This window comes from Trachypithecus francoisi, unplaced genomic scaffold, assembly GCF_009764315.1.
Source record: "Trachypithecus francoisi isolate TF-2019V2 unplaced genomic scaffold, Tfra_2.0 Lachesis_group12, whole genome shotgun sequence".
NCBI classification, from domain to species: domain Eukaryota; kingdom Metazoa; phylum Chordata; class Mammalia; order Primates; family Cercopithecidae; genus Trachypithecus; species Trachypithecus francoisi.
In genome coordinates, this window is record NW_022681457.1 from 78,760,985 (window position 1) to 78,780,683 (window position 19,699).

The following is a 19,699-nucleotide window of genomic DNA, read 5'->3' on the forward strand; positions in this document are numbered from 1 at the left end:
CGACCTCCCAAAGTGCTAGGATTACAGGCATGAGCCACCGCACCTGGCCAACTGCTTCTCACATTCTTTATGTGCAGTTAAGTGTTTTGAGAAATTGCCAGTAAAAAGCTTGTTGAACTTTTTTCACCCTAGCACCTCCCAAACTCATTGAACTAGAGCCCTCTTTTTGGGAAGTCACTATTAATATTCCATGGTTCTTCTGTATCCCATCTACCATTTTCCTTGAAGTGCCTCACCTCCGAAAGAGGTTGCACACTTCCCAAACATGTTAAGACGGTTAAGCCCTGGAAACTTGTTCTCATGTAACATTTCACTCTTTGCTTTATGATTTTATAAGCTGAGATTCTGTTTGTGTGCTTGTTCTGACCGATTTGTTCTTTCATCCTATGTAGCCTAATGCATGGAAAGCTAACAGGATGGAGCACAAGTCAGGATCCCTTTCCTCTAGCCGGGAGTCCGCTTTTACCAGTCCAATCTCTGTTACCAAACCAGTGGTACTGGCTAGTGGTGCAGCTCTGAGTTCTCCCAAAGAGGTGAGTGAGGATAAAGCAGGACAGTCTTTTTCTGAAATTGGCATTTCCTGTTCACTTAGATAACAAGTGTAATATGTATAGCTGTGACACTTTGTTTTGTAGCTATATTTAGCTGAGAATACTTTCTTTTTTTTATTTTTTATTTTTTATTTTATTTTATTTTTATTTTTATTTTTTGTTTTTTTGAGGCGGAGTCTTGCTCTGTCGCCCAGGCTGGAGTGCAGTGGCCGGATCTCAGCTCACTGCAAGCTCCGCCTCCCGGGTTCCCGCCATTCTCCTGCCTCAGCCTCCCAAGTAGCTGGGACTACAGGCGCCCACCACCTTGCCCGGCTAGTTTTTTGTATTTTTTTTAGTAGAGACGGGGTTTCACTGTGTTCGCCGGGATGGTCTCGATCTCCTGACCTCGTGATCCGCCCGTCTCGGCCTCCCAAAGTGCTGGGATTACAGGCTTGAGCCACCGCGCCCGGCCGAGAATACTTTCTTTATTGATGTTTTCTGTTAGCATCCAAAAGCGGGCAATGGCTAAATGAGATAGATGCTCTGTGGTGGACCAAGGGCATCCTATGTTAGACTGGCATTCTGCTGGTGTCTGTAGAAAGATCAAAGAGGTGCCATGTAAGCCAGCTACTCTTTTTTTTTTTTTTTTTTGAGACGGAGTCTTGCTCTGCCGCCCAGGCTGGAGTGCAGTGGCCGGATATCAGCTCACTGCAAGCTCCGCCTCCCGGGTTTACGCCATTCTCCTGCCTCAGCCTCCCGAGTAGAAGCCAGCTACTCTTAATTGTATAAATCCTGCAAAACTGAAGTCTACTTAAATAAAAGAATTGTTTGGTTTAAGACAGAGTGATAAATAGGCTACCAGATTCTTGAAGTTAGTGCTAAGTAGAAGAGAACCCCAGTTCTTGCTCTTTGCTGTCAGGAGAAACCTATTTGTGGTATTTGCCCAGAGTCCCTCCAGCACCCCTCCAATTGAGATCAGCTCCTCTCGTCTGACCAAGTTGACCCGCCGAACCACCGACAGGAAGAGTGAGTTCCTGAAGACTCTGAAGGATGACCGGAATGGAGGCTTCTCAGAGAACAGAGACTGTGATAAGCTGGAAGATGTAAGAGCATTGGCTTTTTCTGGGGTAGCCTAAGAATTGTCCTTTGATACCTATGTGATTTCTTCTTAAAGGATAAAGATGTGGCAAGATTTTTAAATGTACAGAGATAATGTCTGTAGGTGTAACTGCCTTCTAGACCACATAGTAAAGTGAGTTTAATCCTTTTTTCAGCAAAAATTTTAAATTCGGGTTTATTTTAGTAATCACTCACCTATTGAAGTACATCTTGGTTGCTTCCAAGTGTTGGCAACTATGAATAAAACTGCAGTAAACATCCATGTGCAGGTTTTTGTGTTGGCATCAGTTTAACTCCTTTGGGTAAATACCAAGGAGCGCAATTGCTGGATCATACGGTAAGAGCTTATTTAGTTTGTTAGGAAACCACCAAACTGTCTTCCAAAGTGGTTGTGCCATTTTGCATTCCCACCAGCAGTAAATGAGAATTCCTGTTGCTACACATCCTCACCAGTATTCGATACTATCAGTGTTCTGGATTTTGGCCCTCCTGATAGGTGTGTAGTTCTAATTTGCACTTCCATGATGACATACGATGTGGAGCATCCATCTGTATCTTCTTTGGTGATGTGTTTGTTCAGGTCTCTCACCCATTTTTAAATGAGGTTGTCTGTTTTCTTATTGCTAAGTTTTAAGAGTTCTTAGGGCCGGGCGCGGTGGCTCAAGCCTGTAATCCCAGCACTTTGGGAGGCCGAGACGGGCGGATCACGAGGTCAGGAGATCGAGACCATCCTGGCTAACACGGTGAAACCCCGTCTCTACTAAAAATACAAAAAGCTAGCCGGGCGAGGTGGCAGGCGCCTGTAGTCCCAGCTACTCCGGAGGCTGAGGCAGGAGAATGGTGTAAACCCAGGAGGCGGAGCTTGCAGTGAGCTGAGATCCGGCCACTGCACTCCAGCCTGGGAGACAGAGCCAGACTCCGTCTCAAAAAAAAAAAAAAAAAAAAAGAGTTCTTAGAGTTCTTTTTATATCTTAGTTCATAGTCCTTTATTAGATGTGTTTTTGACTACAGTTTCTCCAAGTCTATGATCTGACTCTTCATTCTTTCTTATTTATTTATTTAGAGACAGAGTCTCGCTCTTATCACCCAGACTGGAGTGCAGTGGCGCGATCTGGACTCATTGCAACCTCCACCTCCCGGGTTCAAGCGATTCTGCTGCCTCAGCCTCCCAAGTAGCTGGGATTACAGGCATCCGCTACCACGCCCAGCTAATTTTTGTATTCTTAGTAGAGGTGGTGTTTCATCATTTTGGCCAGGCTGGTCTTGAACTCCTGGCCTCAAGTGTTCTGCCTGTCTCAGCCTCCCAAAATGCTAGGATTAAAGGCATAAGCCACCACACGTGGCCGTATTTATTTATTTATTTGTATTATTTTATTTTTTGAGATGGAGTTTCATTCTTACCCAGGCTGGAGTGCAGTGGAGCAATCTCGGCTTACTGCAGCCACCGCCTTCCAGGTTCAAGCATTTCTCCTACTTCAGCCTCCCAAGTAGCTGAGATTACAGGCATGCGCCACCATGTGACACAAGTTATTTAACTTCTTAGCTGTGGCCAGAGGACCAGGAAACTACAGTGCAGAACAGGAAGCAGAGGAAGGCGAACCTGCTCCCTTAAAGACCAAGAGCTCAGACCATAACTCTGGAACACAGCCTTCTGGTTCTGATAAGGAGTTAGAGCTGTGAGGATGAAAGAGTATACTATTTTCTGGAATGTTTTTGGTTGTAGTAGAGACGAGATTTCACCATGCTGGTCAGACTGGTCTCAGATTCCAGAGCTCAGGTGATCCACCCACCTCCACCTCCCAAAATGCTGGGATTACAGGCATGAGCTGCCATGCCCAGCTGGCCATATTTGTTTTTGAGACAGTGTCTCACTCTGTCACCCAGGCTGAATGCAGTGGCATTAATGATCACAGCTCACTGCAGCCTCGACCTCGCCGCCTCAAGTGATTCCCCAGCCTCAACCTCCCAAGTAGCTGGGACTATAGGCTTGCGCCACCATGCCTGGCTAATATTTTATTTGTTACAGAGATAGCTTCCTGCTATGTTGCTCAGGCTGGTGTTAAACTCCTGGACTCAAGCAGTCCTCCCACCTTTGGCCTCCAAAAGTGCTAGGATTACAGGTGTGAGCAACTACACTGTCTTTTAATTATCTTGACAGCATCTTTTGCAAAGCAGATTTTTTATTTTAATGAAATCCAGCCTAATTAATTGTAGGCCGGGCATGGTGGCTCAAACCTATAATCCCATGGTTGGCTGAGGTGGGCGGATCACCTGAGGTCAGGAGTTCGAGACCAGCCTGGCCAACCCGCCGAAACCTCGTTCCTACTAAAAACACAAAAATGAGCCGGGCATGGTGGCATGCATCTATAGTCACAGCTACATGGGAGGCTGAGGCATGAGAATCACTTGAACACGGGAGGCGGAGGTTGCAGTGAGCCGAGATTGTGCCACTGCACTCCAGCCTGGGCAACAGAGTGAGACTTGATCTCCAAAAAATAAGTAAGTAAGTAAATAAATAAATGTGATACCCAAGGTCATCTGAGTTTTCACTTATGTTGTCCTTATAGGAGTTTTATAGTTTTCTGTTTTACATTTAGGTCTGTGACCCATTTTTAGTTTATTTTTGTGAAGGCTGTAAGGTCTTTGTTTAGATTGGTTTTTTTTTTTTTTTTAATGTGGGTGTCCAATTGTTCCCCTCACCATATGTTGAAAAGACTATCTTTTCTCCATTGTATTTCCTTTGTCAAAGATCAGTTGTCTGTTTGTGGGCTCTCTGTTCTGTCCCATTGGACTATTTGTGTCATCTTCTGCCAGTACCACACTTTCCCCCCCACACCTCTTATGAGCACTTTTACCATAGTGTTTTAATTACTGTAGCTTTTGTGGTAAGTCTTGATGTCAGGTAATATCAGTACTCTGGTTTTATTCTTCAGTATTGTGTTGGCTGTTCTGGATCTTTTGCCTTTTCATTAAAACTTTAGAATCAATTTTTAAATTGATTTGTTGATACAGCAGGTCCTCATTTGTAAATGGGGAAAAAAATCTATGGGCTGAGGCTGTCTTTTGGAAAACACTTTCCTGGGTTGTGAATCCTTGATTTCATAGGTTGCTTATTGTGGGGAAAAGAACGAGAGATCAGTTTGTTACCATGTCTATTTAGAAGGAAGTAGATATAAAAGACTCCATTTAGTTCTGTATTTGAGATGCTGTTAATCTGTGACCTTACCTTCAACTTTGTCCTTGCAAGAGACATGTGCGAAGGTGACTTAAGGTTAAAAGGATTTTGGACGGTGCAGAATGTGCTTTGTTAAACAAGTGCCTAAAGGCTGCTTATGGTTAAAGGTCATCACCATTCTCTTAAATCTCAAGAAAGAGAAAAACATTTGTCTCCTGCCCCTCCCTGGGCAATGGAACATCTCCGGGTAAAACCCATTATGTGTTTTGTTTACTGAGCAAGGAGAAAACCGCCTTTAGGAATAAGGTGGGGCTTGCTGGAGCAATACTGCTAAAAGGTTTATGGAGATGTTCGCATATGCATCTCAAGGCACAGCATTTTCCTTTAAACTTATTCATGTTACAAGGATTTTTTGTTCATATGTCTTACTGTTGATTTCCTCCCTACAATGATCCTATTGTCCAGCCACTCCCTTATCTTTTTGATGGTAAAGATAATTATCAATAAATACTGAGGGAACTCAGAGGCCGGTGCCGGTGTGGGTCCTCTGTAAGCTGAGCACCGGTCCCCTGGGCCCCGCTTTTCTTTCTCTACACTTTGTCTCTGTGTTTTATTCCTTTTCTCAAGTCTTTCGTTTCCACCTAACGAGAAACACCCACAAGTGTGGAGGGGCAGGCCACCCCTTCAGCTTATATTACCACAAAGGAACCTTAAACCAAGTGTGTCCTTCCTTCCTTTTCCTTATTGCAGTTGGAGGACAACAGCACACCTGAACCAAAGGAAAATGGGGAGGAAGGCTGTCATCAGAATGGTCTTGCCCTCCCTGTAGTGGAAGAAGGGGAGGTTCTCTCACACTCTCTAGAAGCAGAGCACAGGTAAGTGAGGAGGACAGCACAAGGCATGCAGTGTCTGACCCTTAAGGACCTTGAACATACTGGAGAAGATATCTCAGATAGAGTCCCGCCTACAGAGAAAAGTGGCCCAATCATAACTTGTTCTCTGTGTATGCCCCAGGTTGGCCTATTGCCCATCAAATATTCTGTCACAAACCCAGCCATTTCTTCCACAATCTACTCTCCAATACTTTAATATTTTTAACTTCAGGCCGGGCACAGTGGCTCATGCCTGTAATCCCAGCACTTTAGGAGGCCAAGGTGGGTGGATCACTTGAGGTCAAGAGTTCAAGACCAGCCTGGCCAACATGGCGAAACCCTGTCCTTACGAAAAATACAAAAATTAGCTGGGCATGGTAGTGTGTGCCTATAATCCCAGCTACTAGGGAGGCTGGGACAGGAGAATGGCTCGAACCCGGGAGGTGGAGGTTGCAATGAGCTGAGATTGCACCCTGCACTCCAGCCTGGGTGACAGAGTGAGGCTCCGTCCCCATCCCCACGCGCCCCCCAAAAAAAGCCAGATTTTGGAAGTGCTCTCTTTCTTCCTTACACTGCTTTGGTTTTGCTTGTACTGTCTCTTCTGTAGCTCTTCCTCTCTCAACTGTGAAGAGCCTCCATTTATTTACGGGCACCCAAGTAGCCACAATTAAAGCTTGTCCCACAGGGAGGAAAACAGAATTCCTTTAACATCCATTGTCCCTGGGCAGAAAAGTTTTCTGTGAAAAGAGATGGGCTGTTCACTGAGGCTTAATGATGTCATATTCTCTTTACCTGTCCTTCTGCATCCACCAGGTTATTGAAAGCAATGGGATGGCAAGAATATCCTGAAAACGATGAGAATTGCCTTCCCCTCACAGAGGATGAGCTCAAAGAATTCCACATGAAGACAGAGCAGGTATGTTGTAAACCTTCTTCCTCGAGACCAGTTAGTAACCAGGAGAATAAGGAGTCCAGAGAGTCCTTGCCCTGAGGGAGCCCTAGTTTAATGTGAGAGAAATACCTGGGAGGGATGGGAAAATTACCTTAGTAGAAATGTAGCGGGGCTCCTAAATCTACCTGGGAAATAAGAATCCCCAGTATTGGATACAAAAACCAAGTGTCAGTTATTAGCAGATTCCAGAAAATAGTATACTCTTTCATCCTAACAGCTCTAACTCCTTATCAGAACCACAAGGCTGTGTTCCAGAGTTACGATCTGAGCTCTTGGTCTTTAAGGAAGCAGGTTCACCTTCCTCTGCTTCCTGTTCTGCACTGTAGTTTCCTGGTCCTCTGGCCAGAGCTAAGAAGCTAAATAGCTTGTGTCAGTTTATCCAGCAGTTGCTTGGATTCTTTCTCTGAATAAAACACTGCTAGATCCTAGGGTGAACAAGACAAATGGGGTTTCTATAAAAATCCTTGAACTTCTGGTGGCATATATTTACAGCACGAAGTACAGTTGGCCAAGTCCTTAAAAGGGGCATGGCACAAGCTGGCATGAGACCTTGCCACTCTGAACTCTGTTAGAAATAAGGACTTACGGCAGGGCGCAGTGGCTCTCGCCTGTAATCCCAGCACATTGGGAGGCTGAGGTAGGCGGATCACGAGGTCAGGAGCTCGAGACCAGCCTGGCCAATATGGTGAAACCTCATTTCTACTAAAAATACAAAAATTAACCAGGCTTGGTGGCACACGCCTATAATCCCAGCTACTTGGGAGGCTGAGGCAGAAGAATCACTTGAACTCAGGAGGCAGAGGATGCAGTGAGCCAAGATCATGCCATTGCACTCCAGCCCGGGCGACAGAGCGAGACTCCATCTCCAAAATAAAAAGAAAAGAAAAAGAAGGACTTTCAAGCCCCATCCCAGACATACTGAATCTGAATCTGCATTTTTGAAAGATGCATAGATGACTCGTACATTAAAATTTGAAAAACACTGCTATAAGAGATCTCAGAGGCACTCTTAGAAGCACCCCCTGTCCCACATTCTACCTAGAATTGAATTGAGGCCTGGCCTTTCCCAGGGCTTATGGGTCAGTACAGTCATTGACAATTTTTTCTTTTTTCTTTCTCTCCCATGCTAACCATAGTTGAGAAGAAATGGCTTTGGAAAGAATGGCTTCTTGCAGAGCCGCAGTTCCAGCCTGTTCTCCCCTTGGAGAAGCACTTGCAGAGCAGAGTTTGAGGACTCAGACACCGAAACCAGTAGCAGTGAAACATCAGATGACGATGCCTGGAAGTAGGCATATAAATGCTCACAGTTAAATCTGACCCAGTAAACTCTGTCTGTTTAGGGAGTATACAAAAGAAATCGTTCTTTTCCTTTTCTTATGTTGTTGAATACTTCATTCACAAGGGAAATAATCGTATCCCAAAGAGAGAGCGATTGGCTTGTTTCGCTTTTGTTGTTGTTCTTCCCTGTTATCTGGTTAATAGAGAGAGGTTTGTGTGGTGGGACAGATTTTTTAAACACACACACACACACACACCCAGTATATATGGGTCGATGCACAAGTAGGAGCTGGCAGTGCAGGGAAGAGGAGACACCGGTCTGCAGCAACAGCTTCTACTACCAGCCCTTAGGGCACTCACCCCTGTGCTCAAGCAATCATTGTCAATGACAAAGTGACTATTGAAGTTATAATTGTATTAAATTAATGCTAATAATTTGGATATTTTATTTTATTTTTGGCTGCTCGGGTAACTTTCGCCCTTAACCAAGCATACGTGGTTTTTTTGGTTGTTTTTTTTTTTATTTGTTTTGTTTTGTTTTGTTTTCTTTTTCCTTTTTGGGTACAGCTGTAAAATATTTGGATATAGGAAATGTTGTGTTATCTTGCAGCCTTGATATTCAGGGTGGATTGTAAAATATAAATTTTTGTGAGATTTCAAAGATTAAGATTATTTTGATAACATTATTTACAGATTTAAAAGATGTGGTTATCACAAGTCTCGAGGGGGAAACTACTGCATAAAATAACTAACTTGGAATAAATATTTTGCATCAGTTTGGATTGCCTTGTGTAAGAAGTATATTTTCTTTAAAATTAAATGAGTGGATTCTTTTTTAGGGAAAATATTTTTAGAAGTCGGGGGGAAATGTGAATTCAGACACAACTGTTCTCTTTTTAGCAGATACTTTTTTGATGCAGAAAAACCTGTGCAATAAATTACCACTAATAAAGTCAGAAACCAAGTTTTTTTTTTTTTTTCCCCGAAACTGTTTTTTAGTGCCCATGTATTTACCAGTATACATATTTTAAGGGAAGTCTATTCTGTTTTCCTACTAAATAAGAACTTGGAGCGGGGGTTGGCGGAGAGTTGGATGATGCTAGCTGGATGGCTAGTGAAGGAAGCAGGTTTTTTCATTCAACAAATACTTTCTTTTTTATTTTTATTTTTGAGATGGAATCTCTCTCTGTCGCCCAGGCTGGAGTGCAGTGGTGCCATCTCGACTCGCTGCAAGCTCCGCCTCCCGGGTTCCCGCCATTCCCCTGCCTCAGCCTCCCAAGTAGCTGGGACTACAGACGCCCGCCACCACGCCCGGCTAATTTTTTGTATTTTTAGTAGAGATGGGGTTTCACCGTGTTAGCCAGGATGGTCTCGATCTCCTGACCTCGTGATCTGCCCGCCTTGGCCTCCCAAAGTGCTGGGATTACAGGCGTGAGCCACTGTGCCATCCCATTCAACAAATACTTTTCCAAGCCCCTGTTGTATGTCCCCGGCATTGTGCAAGGCTCTGAGGATGCAAGGAGTGTCCAGCCCCATAGGGGAGAGAATAGACAGTGATCTAAGAAAAGGCCAGGAGTTCAAGACCAGCCTGGGCAACACAGTGACCTGTCTACAAAAACAAAAACATTAAAATAGCCAGGTCCGGCCGGGCATGGTGGCTCACGCCTGTAATCTCATCACTTTGGGAGGCTGAAGTGGGTGGATCGCCTGAGGTCAGAAGTTCAAGACCAGCCTGGCCAACATGGCGAAACTCCATCTCTACTAAAAATACAAAAAAATTAGCCAGGCGTGGCAGCAGGCGCCTGTAATCCCAACTATTTAGGAGACTGAGGCAGGAGAATTACTTAAACCCAGGAGGCAGAGGTTGCAGTGAGCCTGTAGTGCACCATTGCACTCCAGCCTGGGCAACAGAGCAAGACTGTATCTCAAAAACAGAAACAAAATAGCCAGGTCCACCTGGTAGCACACCCTTGTAGTCCCAGCTTCTTGGGAGGCTAAGGCAGGAGGATTGCTTGATTCCAAGAGAGGTCAGGGCTACAGTGAGCCATGATGGCACCACTGCAATCCAGCCTGGATGACAGAGTGAGACCCTGTCTCTTGAAGGGGAGAGGGGGGATTAGTAGTAGTATTTCTACCAAATGCCTGTCACTGTTGCACCATTATAAAGTCAAACAGTCGAAAGTCTAACCACTGAAAATCGGGACAAACTTAGCTGTTGAAAAGTAGATTTCGATTTAGGCTTTGCCATTTACTTGTTTTCTGAGAACATATTTCTAAAACTGTGCTCTTGGTGTCAGTTGGAATGAAGCTGAATTGAGATGACATAACTTTGAACACTTTGTCACTTGCTGCTGGTGGGCCATACCTCGGCTTTAGGTACTGTGTTGGGAAATGTCTTAAGTCCCTGTCTTGTTAGGAAAAGAGGTTTCTTGGCCGGGCGTGGTGGATCACAAGGTCAGGAGATGGACACCATCCTGGCTAACATGGTGAAACCCCGTCTCTACTAAAAAATAGAAAAAAATGAGCCAGGCTTGGTGGCTGTCACCTGTAGTCTCAGCTACTGGGGAGGCTGAAGCAGGAGAATGGTGTCAACCCAGGAGGCGGAGCTTGCAGCGAGCACTGCAGTGCAGTCCAAATAAAGGGGGTTTCTTAAGAAATAATGTGGTCACCTCAGAGCTCCTGTATATATTTTGGGAATGGGAGTGAAGAATTTCACCAACAGTTCAGGGCCTTTCTGGCTTCTGGCCAATCTTGGGAGAGAAGGGGTTTCTTTGTGGACTTGACTCCCTCATCTGATAGATTCATTGTGTTCGCCCACAGCTTCTTAGGCTGTGCTGATTATCTCCATCAACAGCTGAAAAACGAGGAATCAGGGAATGGGAGTTAGGGAAAGACTGCTATCTCTGGCGTGACTTGGTTTCCAGGCAGAATGCTGGAAAGGTCAGTGTGCCTCCTTTACCATGTAGTTCTCTGGATTGCAGAATGGTACAGACTGTTACTTACATCCACTTAGGAGTACAGCAATGAAAAAAATGATGCTTGCCTTTTAGAGGCTATTAAATGACCAATGATGGAGTGATAAGGGCCCAGCTACTCTAGGAGGCAACTGTTGTTTCCTCTATTAATAGGGAAACCAAGCTACAGTTAAGAGACTTGCCCACGTTCAGACTTTGTAACACTTTTTCAAGCCAGTGGCTCCTCCCAAATGGCCAAGGTGTCCCCACCCATTCTCCTGACCTGCCCAGCCCTGTGGTTGCTGTCCAGGGAGCTAAGGCTCTCACCAAACAAACTTGAAGATCTGGCAGACCTAACAGACCTGGCCTTTCCTCTGTGCCTCTGGCTGTCTGTCTCTTTCATCCTCTGCCTTTCCCCTGCCCTTGATCCCTTCTGTAGGTCTTGACTTGTTTCAGGAAACAGGTCCCATCCCATGGACTCCCATTCTGGGGAGCCAGCGCTCCTGCCCTGTGGGACCTGTGACATGGTTTTCCGCTCCTCAGCTCTGTTAGCCACCCACACACAGCGCTTCTGCATTGGCCAGCCGACCCAAGAGAAGACATTTGGAGCACAGGCCTCAGTTGCCACTGAACCCCAGCGGGCCGCGGTAAGGGCCTCCATGGCCATGGGTGGGGATTCAAAGGAGCAGGACCTTTATAATTCCTCATCCTCCTACACCCTGTCCCCAGGTTGTGCCACAAGATCTCCAGGGCCTCCCAGACCAGCAGGCCAGTAAATCTGCTCTAAAGAGGTTAACAGAGGAGGTACAGCTGCCTACCTTTCCCCAGGGCTCAAAACGATCGTCTTCCCCAAACCTGTAGATCATACTTGGGACAGATTCTGCCCACACAGAGATCACGGATCGCAGAGATCCAGGTGCAGTGGCTGCGGCTATCCCTACAGGAAATGCGGCCCTGGATAACAGAGGTCCCCAGGGTGCTCGCGGGGTCCTGGACACGTTCCGAGGCGCGCCCTCAGAGTCCCATGTCCGAGGCGGTGGGAAGCCCCAGCGAGCGGCTGCGAGCGCTGCTCAGGACTCGCGCGAGGCGCGTGGCGGAGACGGAAGCGCAGAGCCGGGCCCTGCAGCGACGCGGCCAGGGTGAAGGAGATGGGGGACGGGGACCAAGGACCTCCTCTGCCCTTACCCTTTGGCTTAAGCTTGCTCGCGCGGGTTCTGACTCGGCCCTCATTCCCTCAGAATTGAGTCGGCGCCTCCAAGGTGTGGCCTGTACGCGGGGCGGGAGCTTCTTCGGCCTGGAGCAGGAGATTCGAGGACTACGAACTGAGGCCAGGAGGACGCGGGGAGCTCTAGAGGTGTTGAGGGCCCGCATTCAGGAGCTGCAGGCGGAGCCAGGGTGAGACCCAGACGAAGCGGAACCCCGGAACATGCGGCTCCGGGGTGGGAGGGGCGGGCTGGCTGGAGCTCCGGGCCCCTGATACGTTACCGTCTCCCTGCGCGTCGCCGGCCACCCCAGGAACCCGCTGAGCTCCGGGCGAGAGGCAAAACTCTATGCTCCAGTGCTAAAGGCCAACCCGGGAACTCTGGCTGCCGAAATCGGGTGAGGGCCGGGGTCTGGAGATGGGCATGGGATGAAGCGCTGAGCAGTTCTGGAAAGACGGCCTTCCTGTTCCCCATTCCCTAGGGCCCTGCGGGAGGCCTACATTCGAGACGGAGGCCGGGACCCCGGTGTGCTGGGCCAGATATGGCAGTTGCAGGTGGAGGCGTCTGCACTGGAGCTGCAGCGGTCGCAGACTCGCAGAGGTGAACAGGAGGGCCTCTCGGCAGCGGTGGTCAGTCCTGGGAGGAGAAAAGAACTCGAGGGAGGGTCTGTGGCTGTGGATAGGATGTGAGCTGACAAGTCCAGCCTTATCCGAAGAACCTTAGCGCTGGAGAGCTGCTCGCAGCTGGACCCGGCCAGTCACCAGAGGTCAAAGGTGACAGGTCACACTTGTTCATCGCAGGAAGGGCTGGTGCCACCTCAGGGGAGCTTCCAGTAGTGGAGGCTGAAAACCGGCGCCTGGAGGCAGAAATCTTGGCCTTGCAAATGCAGCGGAGTCAGGCAGCCTTGGGTCAGTGAGCACCCCGACCCTGTCCCATCCCACCTCTCTCTCCCCAGCAGGCCTGGCTCGGGCAGCCAGTGCATGGGGAACAAGACCCGTGTTTATGACTCCCCTAGTCTGCATGTGTGTGTCCCTGTATCCTCAGGGCTCCGCCAACCCATTTGTGGGTATCTCAGCTAATTACCTGCTTTGTCCAACTTAGGGGCACCCTAACTCTTTTTCTGCTCCTAGGGCCCCAGGATTTGCGACTCCTGTGGGGTGCCAACCTACAACCGAAGTGGGGGAGAGATCCCCCACTCCTCCCACCGCCAGTGGCACCACCACTGCCACCACTTCCAGGCTTCACAGAGGTTCGGTTCCTGGGTAGGGGAAAGGCTGTGAAGACAGAGGTGGGTGGGGGAATAGGTTGGGGGCAGCTCTGCTCTGAGCAGTTGGGGGAACTTGGGCAGCTAAAAGGCTTTCTGGAGGAGTCAACTATCTTCCCCACAGCCACAGCTTCCTGGAACAATGACCAGAAACCTGGGCCTGGACCCACACTTCCTCCTACCCACATCGGACGTGCTGGGCCCTGCACCCTACGATCCTGGGTGAGGCCTATGCCACCTTTCACATCCTCTGTGACTTGGCCAGCACTGCTGGTTAAGGGAGCTCACTAGGGCCAGATAGGGTTAGGAACCTGCCTGAGAGGAGAGAGGTTGAAAGGAATTGGGTGTTTCTGTGCTAAGACTTGTGTTCCCCAGGGCTGGCCTGGTCATTTTCTATGATTTCCTGCGGGGCCTTGAGGCTTCCTGGATTTGGGTGCAACTAAGGACTGGCTTGGCACGCGATGGACAGGATACAGGAGGGACCACAACATTGCCCCCAGCCATTTGCCTGCCCCCACCTCCTGCTCCCGGGCCCATGGGCAACTGTGCTATCCTTGCCAGCAGGCAGCCTGTGCCCAGGTCAGTAGGTGGGGATCATGACTCTGGTACTCTGCCACAATTAAGGCTTATCCATCATTCTGCTAAGTTTTCTCATCTGTATAGAGAGGCCACTGGCTCTAAAGGGCTAAGTCCTAGGAAGGGACTGCAGCTCTGGCTTCCGACACTGCTTTTTGGTTATTCTACAGACTGCCACCCTCACCATCAGTATCTTTGGTCTGTGAGCTGCAGGTCTGGCAGGGGCTGGCATGGGCTAGGGCACCACAACCAAAAGCTTGGGTCTCACTTGGGCTATTTGACCAAGATCAGCGGGTGCTAAGCGGCCACTGGCGCCTCCCACTTCGGGCCCTTCCTCTGGACCCCAGCCTTAGCCTCAGGCAGCTGAATGGGGTTCCTCAGGTGAGTGTGGTGGGTGGGGATTGGGCATACAGCAAGGTACAAGTGCAATACCATTTCGTCTCTCCTCAGGCAGGTCAGGCTGAGCTCTTTCTGCGGCTGGTGAATGCAAGAGATGCAGCTGTCCAGACACTGGCAGAGATCAATCCAGCAAGTGCCCATGAGTACCAGTACCCACCTCCGGTGAGGGCCCAGCTGCAGCTAGGGACACCACAGCTACCCATACCAGTGTGGCTAATAGCCAGCCTTTATTGACCACTGTATGCCAGTGATTACCAATGCTTTTTTGTTTGATCCTCACATCTCTGTGAAGTCCTACTATGTAACAGATAAGGAAATCAAAGCAGGACCAGGTTAACTTGGTTCACAGTAAGTTGAGACTCTAAGGAAGCCTAACTCCACAATCTGTGTGCTTAACCTTTACATTTTTGCTCAAAACCTGCCTTCTCACTGTTCCACAGGTGTCAAGCACATCTTCACTGGAAGCCAACTTCCTCACCCCCACAGTTGGCTTTGCTGATCCCCCACCTTGTACAGAGGAGCCCCTCAGTGGAGTCAAGGATAGAGATGAGGGTTTGAGCCCTCACCACAGTTCTGACTTGCCCCCAGTGAGTTTCTGAACCCAAGTGAATGTGGGGATGAGCATCTGAACATGCACAGGACTGGGGCCTATTTCCAGACCTAAAGCTTTTACTACTCCATGTTCTGACATTGGGTCTAGAAGCAACTAGCAGTTGAGTACAGAATACGAGCTCCAACCACAGTTTTTCCACCTCCCGTAAGTCCTTTTCTGTACCTCTTCTGTTTTTGTAAAACAGACTAAGGATTAAATGAGTTTGTCAGGTATTTATGATATTGTCTGGCACTTATGAAGTTCTCCGAAAGGTGACTAGGGGGCATTCTTTAATTCCAACTAAAGGAACTTTAAATTCCCACTAGTTCCCACTGGTTTGTAAAGCCAATTTTATTGCCAAACTTAAATGTTTCCTCAGTATTTCTGCCAGGAAACCTTTCAGGTTCTCAAGGTACCAATAAACAGGAAGCTCCTGAGGCCTTATGTACTTCGATTCTGGGATAGGTCTCGAGCCCAAGGTTGTTCCCCCAACCAGAGGTCACATGTGAGAGCCTAGCTTAGATACTGTGCCTAGCCCTAGACCCCAGTGCCAACCAGAGGAGGTCAAGTGCCTGGGAGTAAACTATATCATGACTGTCCTGACCAAGAAAGGGGGGAAAAAGTCTCAAGACCTGGAACATACACTGCAAGGGCATCATCAGGAAGAAACTCCACAGCCAGAATAAGCCAGAGATCCTGCAACCATGAGTTATTTTGACCAGCCCAGAAAAACTTAGTCTGAAAAATGGGCTTGAATTTAGGGGTCAGCCATAGCTCCCTCTGGCTCCAGTGCAACAAAGCAGCCCTATGGATGTCAGGACTAAATTTTAGTAGTGATGTAGGGCAGGCATTGTTTGGAATTCAGATCCTGATACTTAAACTAAGGGTCAGGTTAGAGGCAGCTCAGTCTCAAGTGAGCCCTGAACTCTAGATACCAGTGAGAGCCCAACGGGTATAACATTAATACTAGTGCCCTCACCACCAGCATCCTTGGACTGGTGGGCTCGTTCCTGCCTTTGAAACCCTCTATCATACACAGAAATGCCCCAGGCAGTCAGGTGAGGTGGCTCACGCCTGTAATCCCAACACTTCGGGAGGCCGAAGTGGGCAGATCACTTTAGGAGTTCGAGACCAGCCTGGCCAACATGGTGAAACCTTGTCTCCACCAAAAATACAAAGATTAGCCAGGTGTGATACCACATGCCTGTAGTGCTGGCTACTTGGGAGCCTCCTGAGGCAGGAGAATCTCTTGAACCCGAGGCAGAGGTTACAGTGAGCCGAGATCGCATCATTGCATTCCAGCCTGGGCGACAAGAGCGAGATTCCATCTCAAAAATACACAGCCTAAGATCCCACTGTAAGATCTTTAAACATAATTCCAGACAAGGAGATTTTTAGCGTCTTTATTTGAGAAGTCAATTCAGTTGATGGGTAACAATTCCAAGTGTTGATATATCTCAGCCTTTCTATACAGAAAATAACAAATAAAACTCAGCCAGCCAGCCTCCCCACATATGCTTCCATCTGGAGTGTCCACCATCAGTCCCTTGGCTACTTTCAAACCAGAGCTCAGATGCAGACCGTTTTCCTTAGGAATCATTCCTGTGACCCAGGTTTTCTTCAGAGTTCTTTTTCCAGGACAGGATTATAGCCCCAGTTGAAGACTAGGTTGATATAGGACAAGCACCATCCTAGGCCTGGCTCACAGCCAAAGTCCTTAATCCATTTTCAGCACCGAAGAGCAAGATCTTCACCAAGTCTTGTTTTTGTAGCCCCATCCAGGGACAGCACCACTGAAGGTTTGCAAGACAGCTGGATTCAGTGAAGTATTTGAAAACAGAATATAGCACCATTGGAAAACAAAGGCCTACAGCCACACTTGATCACCTCCACATCAGACAGATAGGAATTAGGATCAGGAACACAGATCAGTACAGAAGGCCAAAACAAAACCTTTGGCTACTATGTAAAACCAGGAGTGTTCCAAGGCAGATTCAGCCAATAATTAAGAAAAAAAACCATCAAAGCCTCAACCTTTGCTTACAATCTTTATTGAAGTTATACAAAAAGAATCCTCCAAAAGTGAAAAAATACATTATATACAAAAACACTTTCCCTTGGGAGGGGGGCTGTGCCCCCTCTTAACATGCAGTGCTTTCAACTGTAGCTCCAGCCTCCACTGTCCCCTCCACTGCCGCCCGGCTTTCAGCCCGATTCTCAGCCTGGAAGACAAACAAGAGCCTGGGCATGAGTGAGCCTAGTTTAAGCCATTCTGTCTTACATAACTGAGGCCTCAGTGAGAGGAAGCATATACAAGTCACCGAAATTCTGCTTTGCTCCCTATATTAAGAGGGCAGTGACCAGAAAGTATTTCTTGAATGCTCTGTGATAATGGGGTTGACAGAATCAATAATCATATTACATGGAAGGAAGTGACCTAATGGTTTTGCCAATCAAGTGCCTTCTCATATGTTCATTGAGGGACCTATGATACACAGGTTCCTTTTGTCAGTAAGTCATCCTATACTCCCATAACCAAACTGTTTTCCTGCACAAGTACCATTTTCTGTGAGGACTGCACTCAACAATTGTTAACAGGTTCAAGGTGGGGAGCATGCACTTGGGAGGACTGATTTCCCCAGGTCCTGAGAACAAGGAATGAGGCAAGAGTTAGCTAAGCCCTGCTTAACTGCCCACCTCTTCCTCCATGTTTTCCGAAACTTCATTTCCACTGGGGACAGCATCCCCACTGCCTCCGTTCACCTCCGGCTCTGGCTTGGCTTTCTTTGCATCGTCTTTCCGGGGACTCTCTTCCTCTGGTTTCCTCTAAAGATATAATTGTGAAGGCTTCACAAATGTGCTTAATGTTTTTAAAAAGACAACTGCAAAACATTTCCTAAACCCTTGTGGTGCAAAGATCCTGAACACCAGGATTCACAGCTCTGAGGGTCTCTCTCCCTAGCCATGGGCAGATGCCAAATTGTACTCTCAGAATAAATTAATCTGTCCCACCATACCACTTCAGGCCCCTCTACCGGAAGCACAGGGAGACAGGGTTGGGGGGAGGAGATGTGAATGGTAATCACTGTACGGGTTTGAATTCCTCTGTTTGAGTCAGGAAACACAACAGAAATTCAGAGTTCCATGGCCGAGGGCAGTGGCTCACACTTGTAATCCTAGCACTCTGGGAGGCCAAGGCAGGCAGATCACGAGGTCAGCAGTTCAAGACCAGCCTGGCCAATATGGTGAAACCCTGTCTCTACTAAAAATACAAAAATTAGCAGGTGTGGTGGCACACGCCTGTAATCCCAGCTACTTGAAAGGCTGAGACAGGACAATCGCTTGAACCCGGGAGGCAGAGGTTGCAGTGAGCCGAGACCACGCCACTGCACTCCAGCCTGGGTGACAGAGCGAGACTCCGTCTCAAAAAAAATGAGTTCCCCTATCCACCAAAATAAAAGAGCCACCAGTACTGTAGGCAAAAGGCAGACTCAGGAATTTAAGTACCAATAGGCCTGCTGCTGAATGACTACTGTCAAAGAAAACCTGCCAGCTGCTAATCCAATCCTCCTCTGCAGCTTTCATGGTAATTCTATGGGCTTTAAAAGGCCAAGAGTGTTTGCAAAAAGAGGTGTGCAAATAAAAACTGTCTCCACGGCTGGGAGCATACTGGGAGACCGAGGCGGGCAGATCACGAGGTCAGGAGTTTGAAAACAGCCTGACCAATATGGTGAAACTCCGTCTCTACTAAAAATACAAAATTACCCAGGCATGGTGGCACGCGCCTGTAATCCCAGCTACTCTGGAGGCTGAGGCAGAAGAATCGCTTGAACGTGGGAGGCAGAGTTTGCAGTGAGCCGAAACGGTGCCACTGCACTCCAGCCTGGGTGACAGAGCAAGACTCCGTCTCAAAACAAACAACAACAACAACAACTGTCTCCACTCACAAATCCTTACCCCCTTTGGAAAATGAGTGTCTTATATGCACCAACTATATAGGGAGAGGTTTATAGGAAAGGTATTAAAAATGGAATCTGAGGAAAAAGTAGGAAAGAAACACCACATGTAGACTTACCTTCTTTCTGACAAGGTGGGAAATATCAGTCACACAGTTTGATGAGGAAGCACTGTCTGTTGGCTTTCTACCAGCAATCTGGCAAAATAAGGCTTTATTAGCAATTGTGCAAGCTATATGAGATCGATGCTGAGGCTTATATGATTTTTTAGTTTTTTTGAGACAAGGTCTCACTATGTTGCCCAGGCTAGTGTTGAATTCCAAGCCTCAAGCAATCCTCCTGCCTTGGCCTCCCAAAGTGCTGGGATTACAGGCATGAGCCACCACACCAAGCCAACACTGAGACTTAATATAAGTGACCAAAAAAACCACCTGAATACCCACCATGGAGACTGAAGAGCCTCCTCCACTAGGAGTGAAACCTGAAGTAGAGCTCTCCACCTGCAAGAAATGGCAAACCCAAACTGGTTTCAGGACAGAACCCAGGCCACCCACAGCCTTGTAACAGGTACCCATCACCATCCAAACAACTGACTAAGACCTGAAATGCTAGTGGCCTCCATATAGTATCAAGATCTTCTACCCCTGGCCCACCTATCCCTGTCTAGTGGCCACCCAGAGCATAGTCGCATAGAGTGTACCTGATAAACTTCATCTTCCATATCCTACCTGCAGGGTAAAAAGCTCTGGGACATTCTAACACAGCCAAAAACAGAACCAGGCAATTTGTGGTGAATGCCTCTCAATGCCTCACTAATTTATGCAAATAAG

The 19,699-nt window shown here is 47.7% G+C and overlaps 3 protein-coding genes across 11 annotated transcripts in view; 2 read left to right on the plus strand and 1 right to left on the minus strand.

Annotated features, from left to right (window-relative positions):
- The window catches only part of GPBP1L1 (GC-rich promoter binding protein 1 like 1), a 68,788-nt gene extending 60,080 nt beyond the window's left edge, over positions 1-8,708 (plus strand). For all 5 annotated transcript variants that reach the window (XM_033226597.1, XM_033226596.1, XM_033226600.1 and 2 more), the window contains exons 8-12: positions 393-533; positions 1,478-1,633; positions 5,575-5,699; positions 6,510-6,612; positions 7,785-8,708. In XM_033226597.1, coding sequence (XP_033082488.1) covers positions 393-533; positions 1,478-1,633; positions 5,575-5,699; positions 6,510-6,612; positions 7,785-7,937 — 678 coding nt within the window. In that variant the 3' untranslated portion in view covers positions 7,938-8,708. The remainder of the gene's footprint in view (positions 1-392; positions 534-1,477; positions 1,634-5,574; positions 5,700-6,509; positions 6,613-7,784) is intronic.
- A 1,834-nt stretch (positions 8,709-10,542) lies between these two features.
- CCDC17 (coiled-coil domain containing 17) lies at positions 10,543-15,350 on the plus strand. 2 transcript variants are annotated; one of them, XM_033226614.1, is made up of 13 exons: positions 10,543-11,527; positions 11,610-11,684; positions 11,797-12,019; positions 12,119-12,275; positions 12,396-12,479; positions 12,564-12,682; positions 12,883-12,990; positions 13,213-13,331; positions 13,471-13,568; positions 13,722-13,925; positions 14,093-14,303; positions 14,373-14,483; positions 14,762-15,350. In XM_033226614.1, exons 1-13 carry the CDS (start codon positions 11,354-11,356, stop codon positions 14,918-14,920), a joined length of 1,842 nt encoding a protein of 613 aa, XP_033082505.1. In that variant the 5' UTR covers positions 10,543-11,353; the 3' UTR covers positions 14,921-15,350. The 2 variants fall into 2 exon arrangements, with proteins under 2 accessions (XP_033082505.1, XP_033082503.1); XM_033226612.1 differs by having other exon boundaries at positions 11,824-12,019.
- Positions 15,351-16,302: 952 nt separating this feature from the next.
- NASP (nuclear autoantigenic sperm protein) overlaps positions 16,303-19,699 on the minus strand; it is a 40,547-nt gene continuing 37,150 nt past the window's right edge. For all 4 annotated transcript variants that reach the window (XM_033226610.1, XM_033226608.1, XM_033226609.1 and 1 more), the window contains 4 exons: positions 19,313-19,369; positions 18,989-19,066; positions 17,611-17,739; positions 16,303-17,135 (listed from right to left, as the gene is read on the minus strand). In XM_033226610.1, the coding sequence (XP_033082501.1) occupies positions 17,055-17,135; positions 17,611-17,739; positions 18,989-19,066; positions 19,313-19,369 (345 nt within the window). In that variant the 3' untranslated portion in view covers positions 16,303-17,054. The remainder of the gene's footprint in view (positions 17,136-17,610; positions 17,740-18,988; positions 19,067-19,312; positions 19,370-19,699) is intronic.

Excerpts from the sequence above, each read along its gene's own strand:
- CCDC17 (XM_033226614.1), top strand. The coding sequence starts at position 11,354 with ATGGACTCCCATTCTGGGGAGCCAGCGCTCCTGCCCTGTGGGACCTGT. Across the intron at positions 13,569-13,721 it reads CCTGCACCCTACGATCCTGG|GGCTGGCCTGGTCATTTTCT; the intron begins GTGAGGCCTATG and ends TGTGTTCCCCAG. Across the intron at positions 14,484-14,761 it reads AGTACCAGTACCCACCTCCG|GTGTCAAGCACATCTTCACT; the intron begins GTGAGGGCCCAG and ends ACTGTTCCACAG.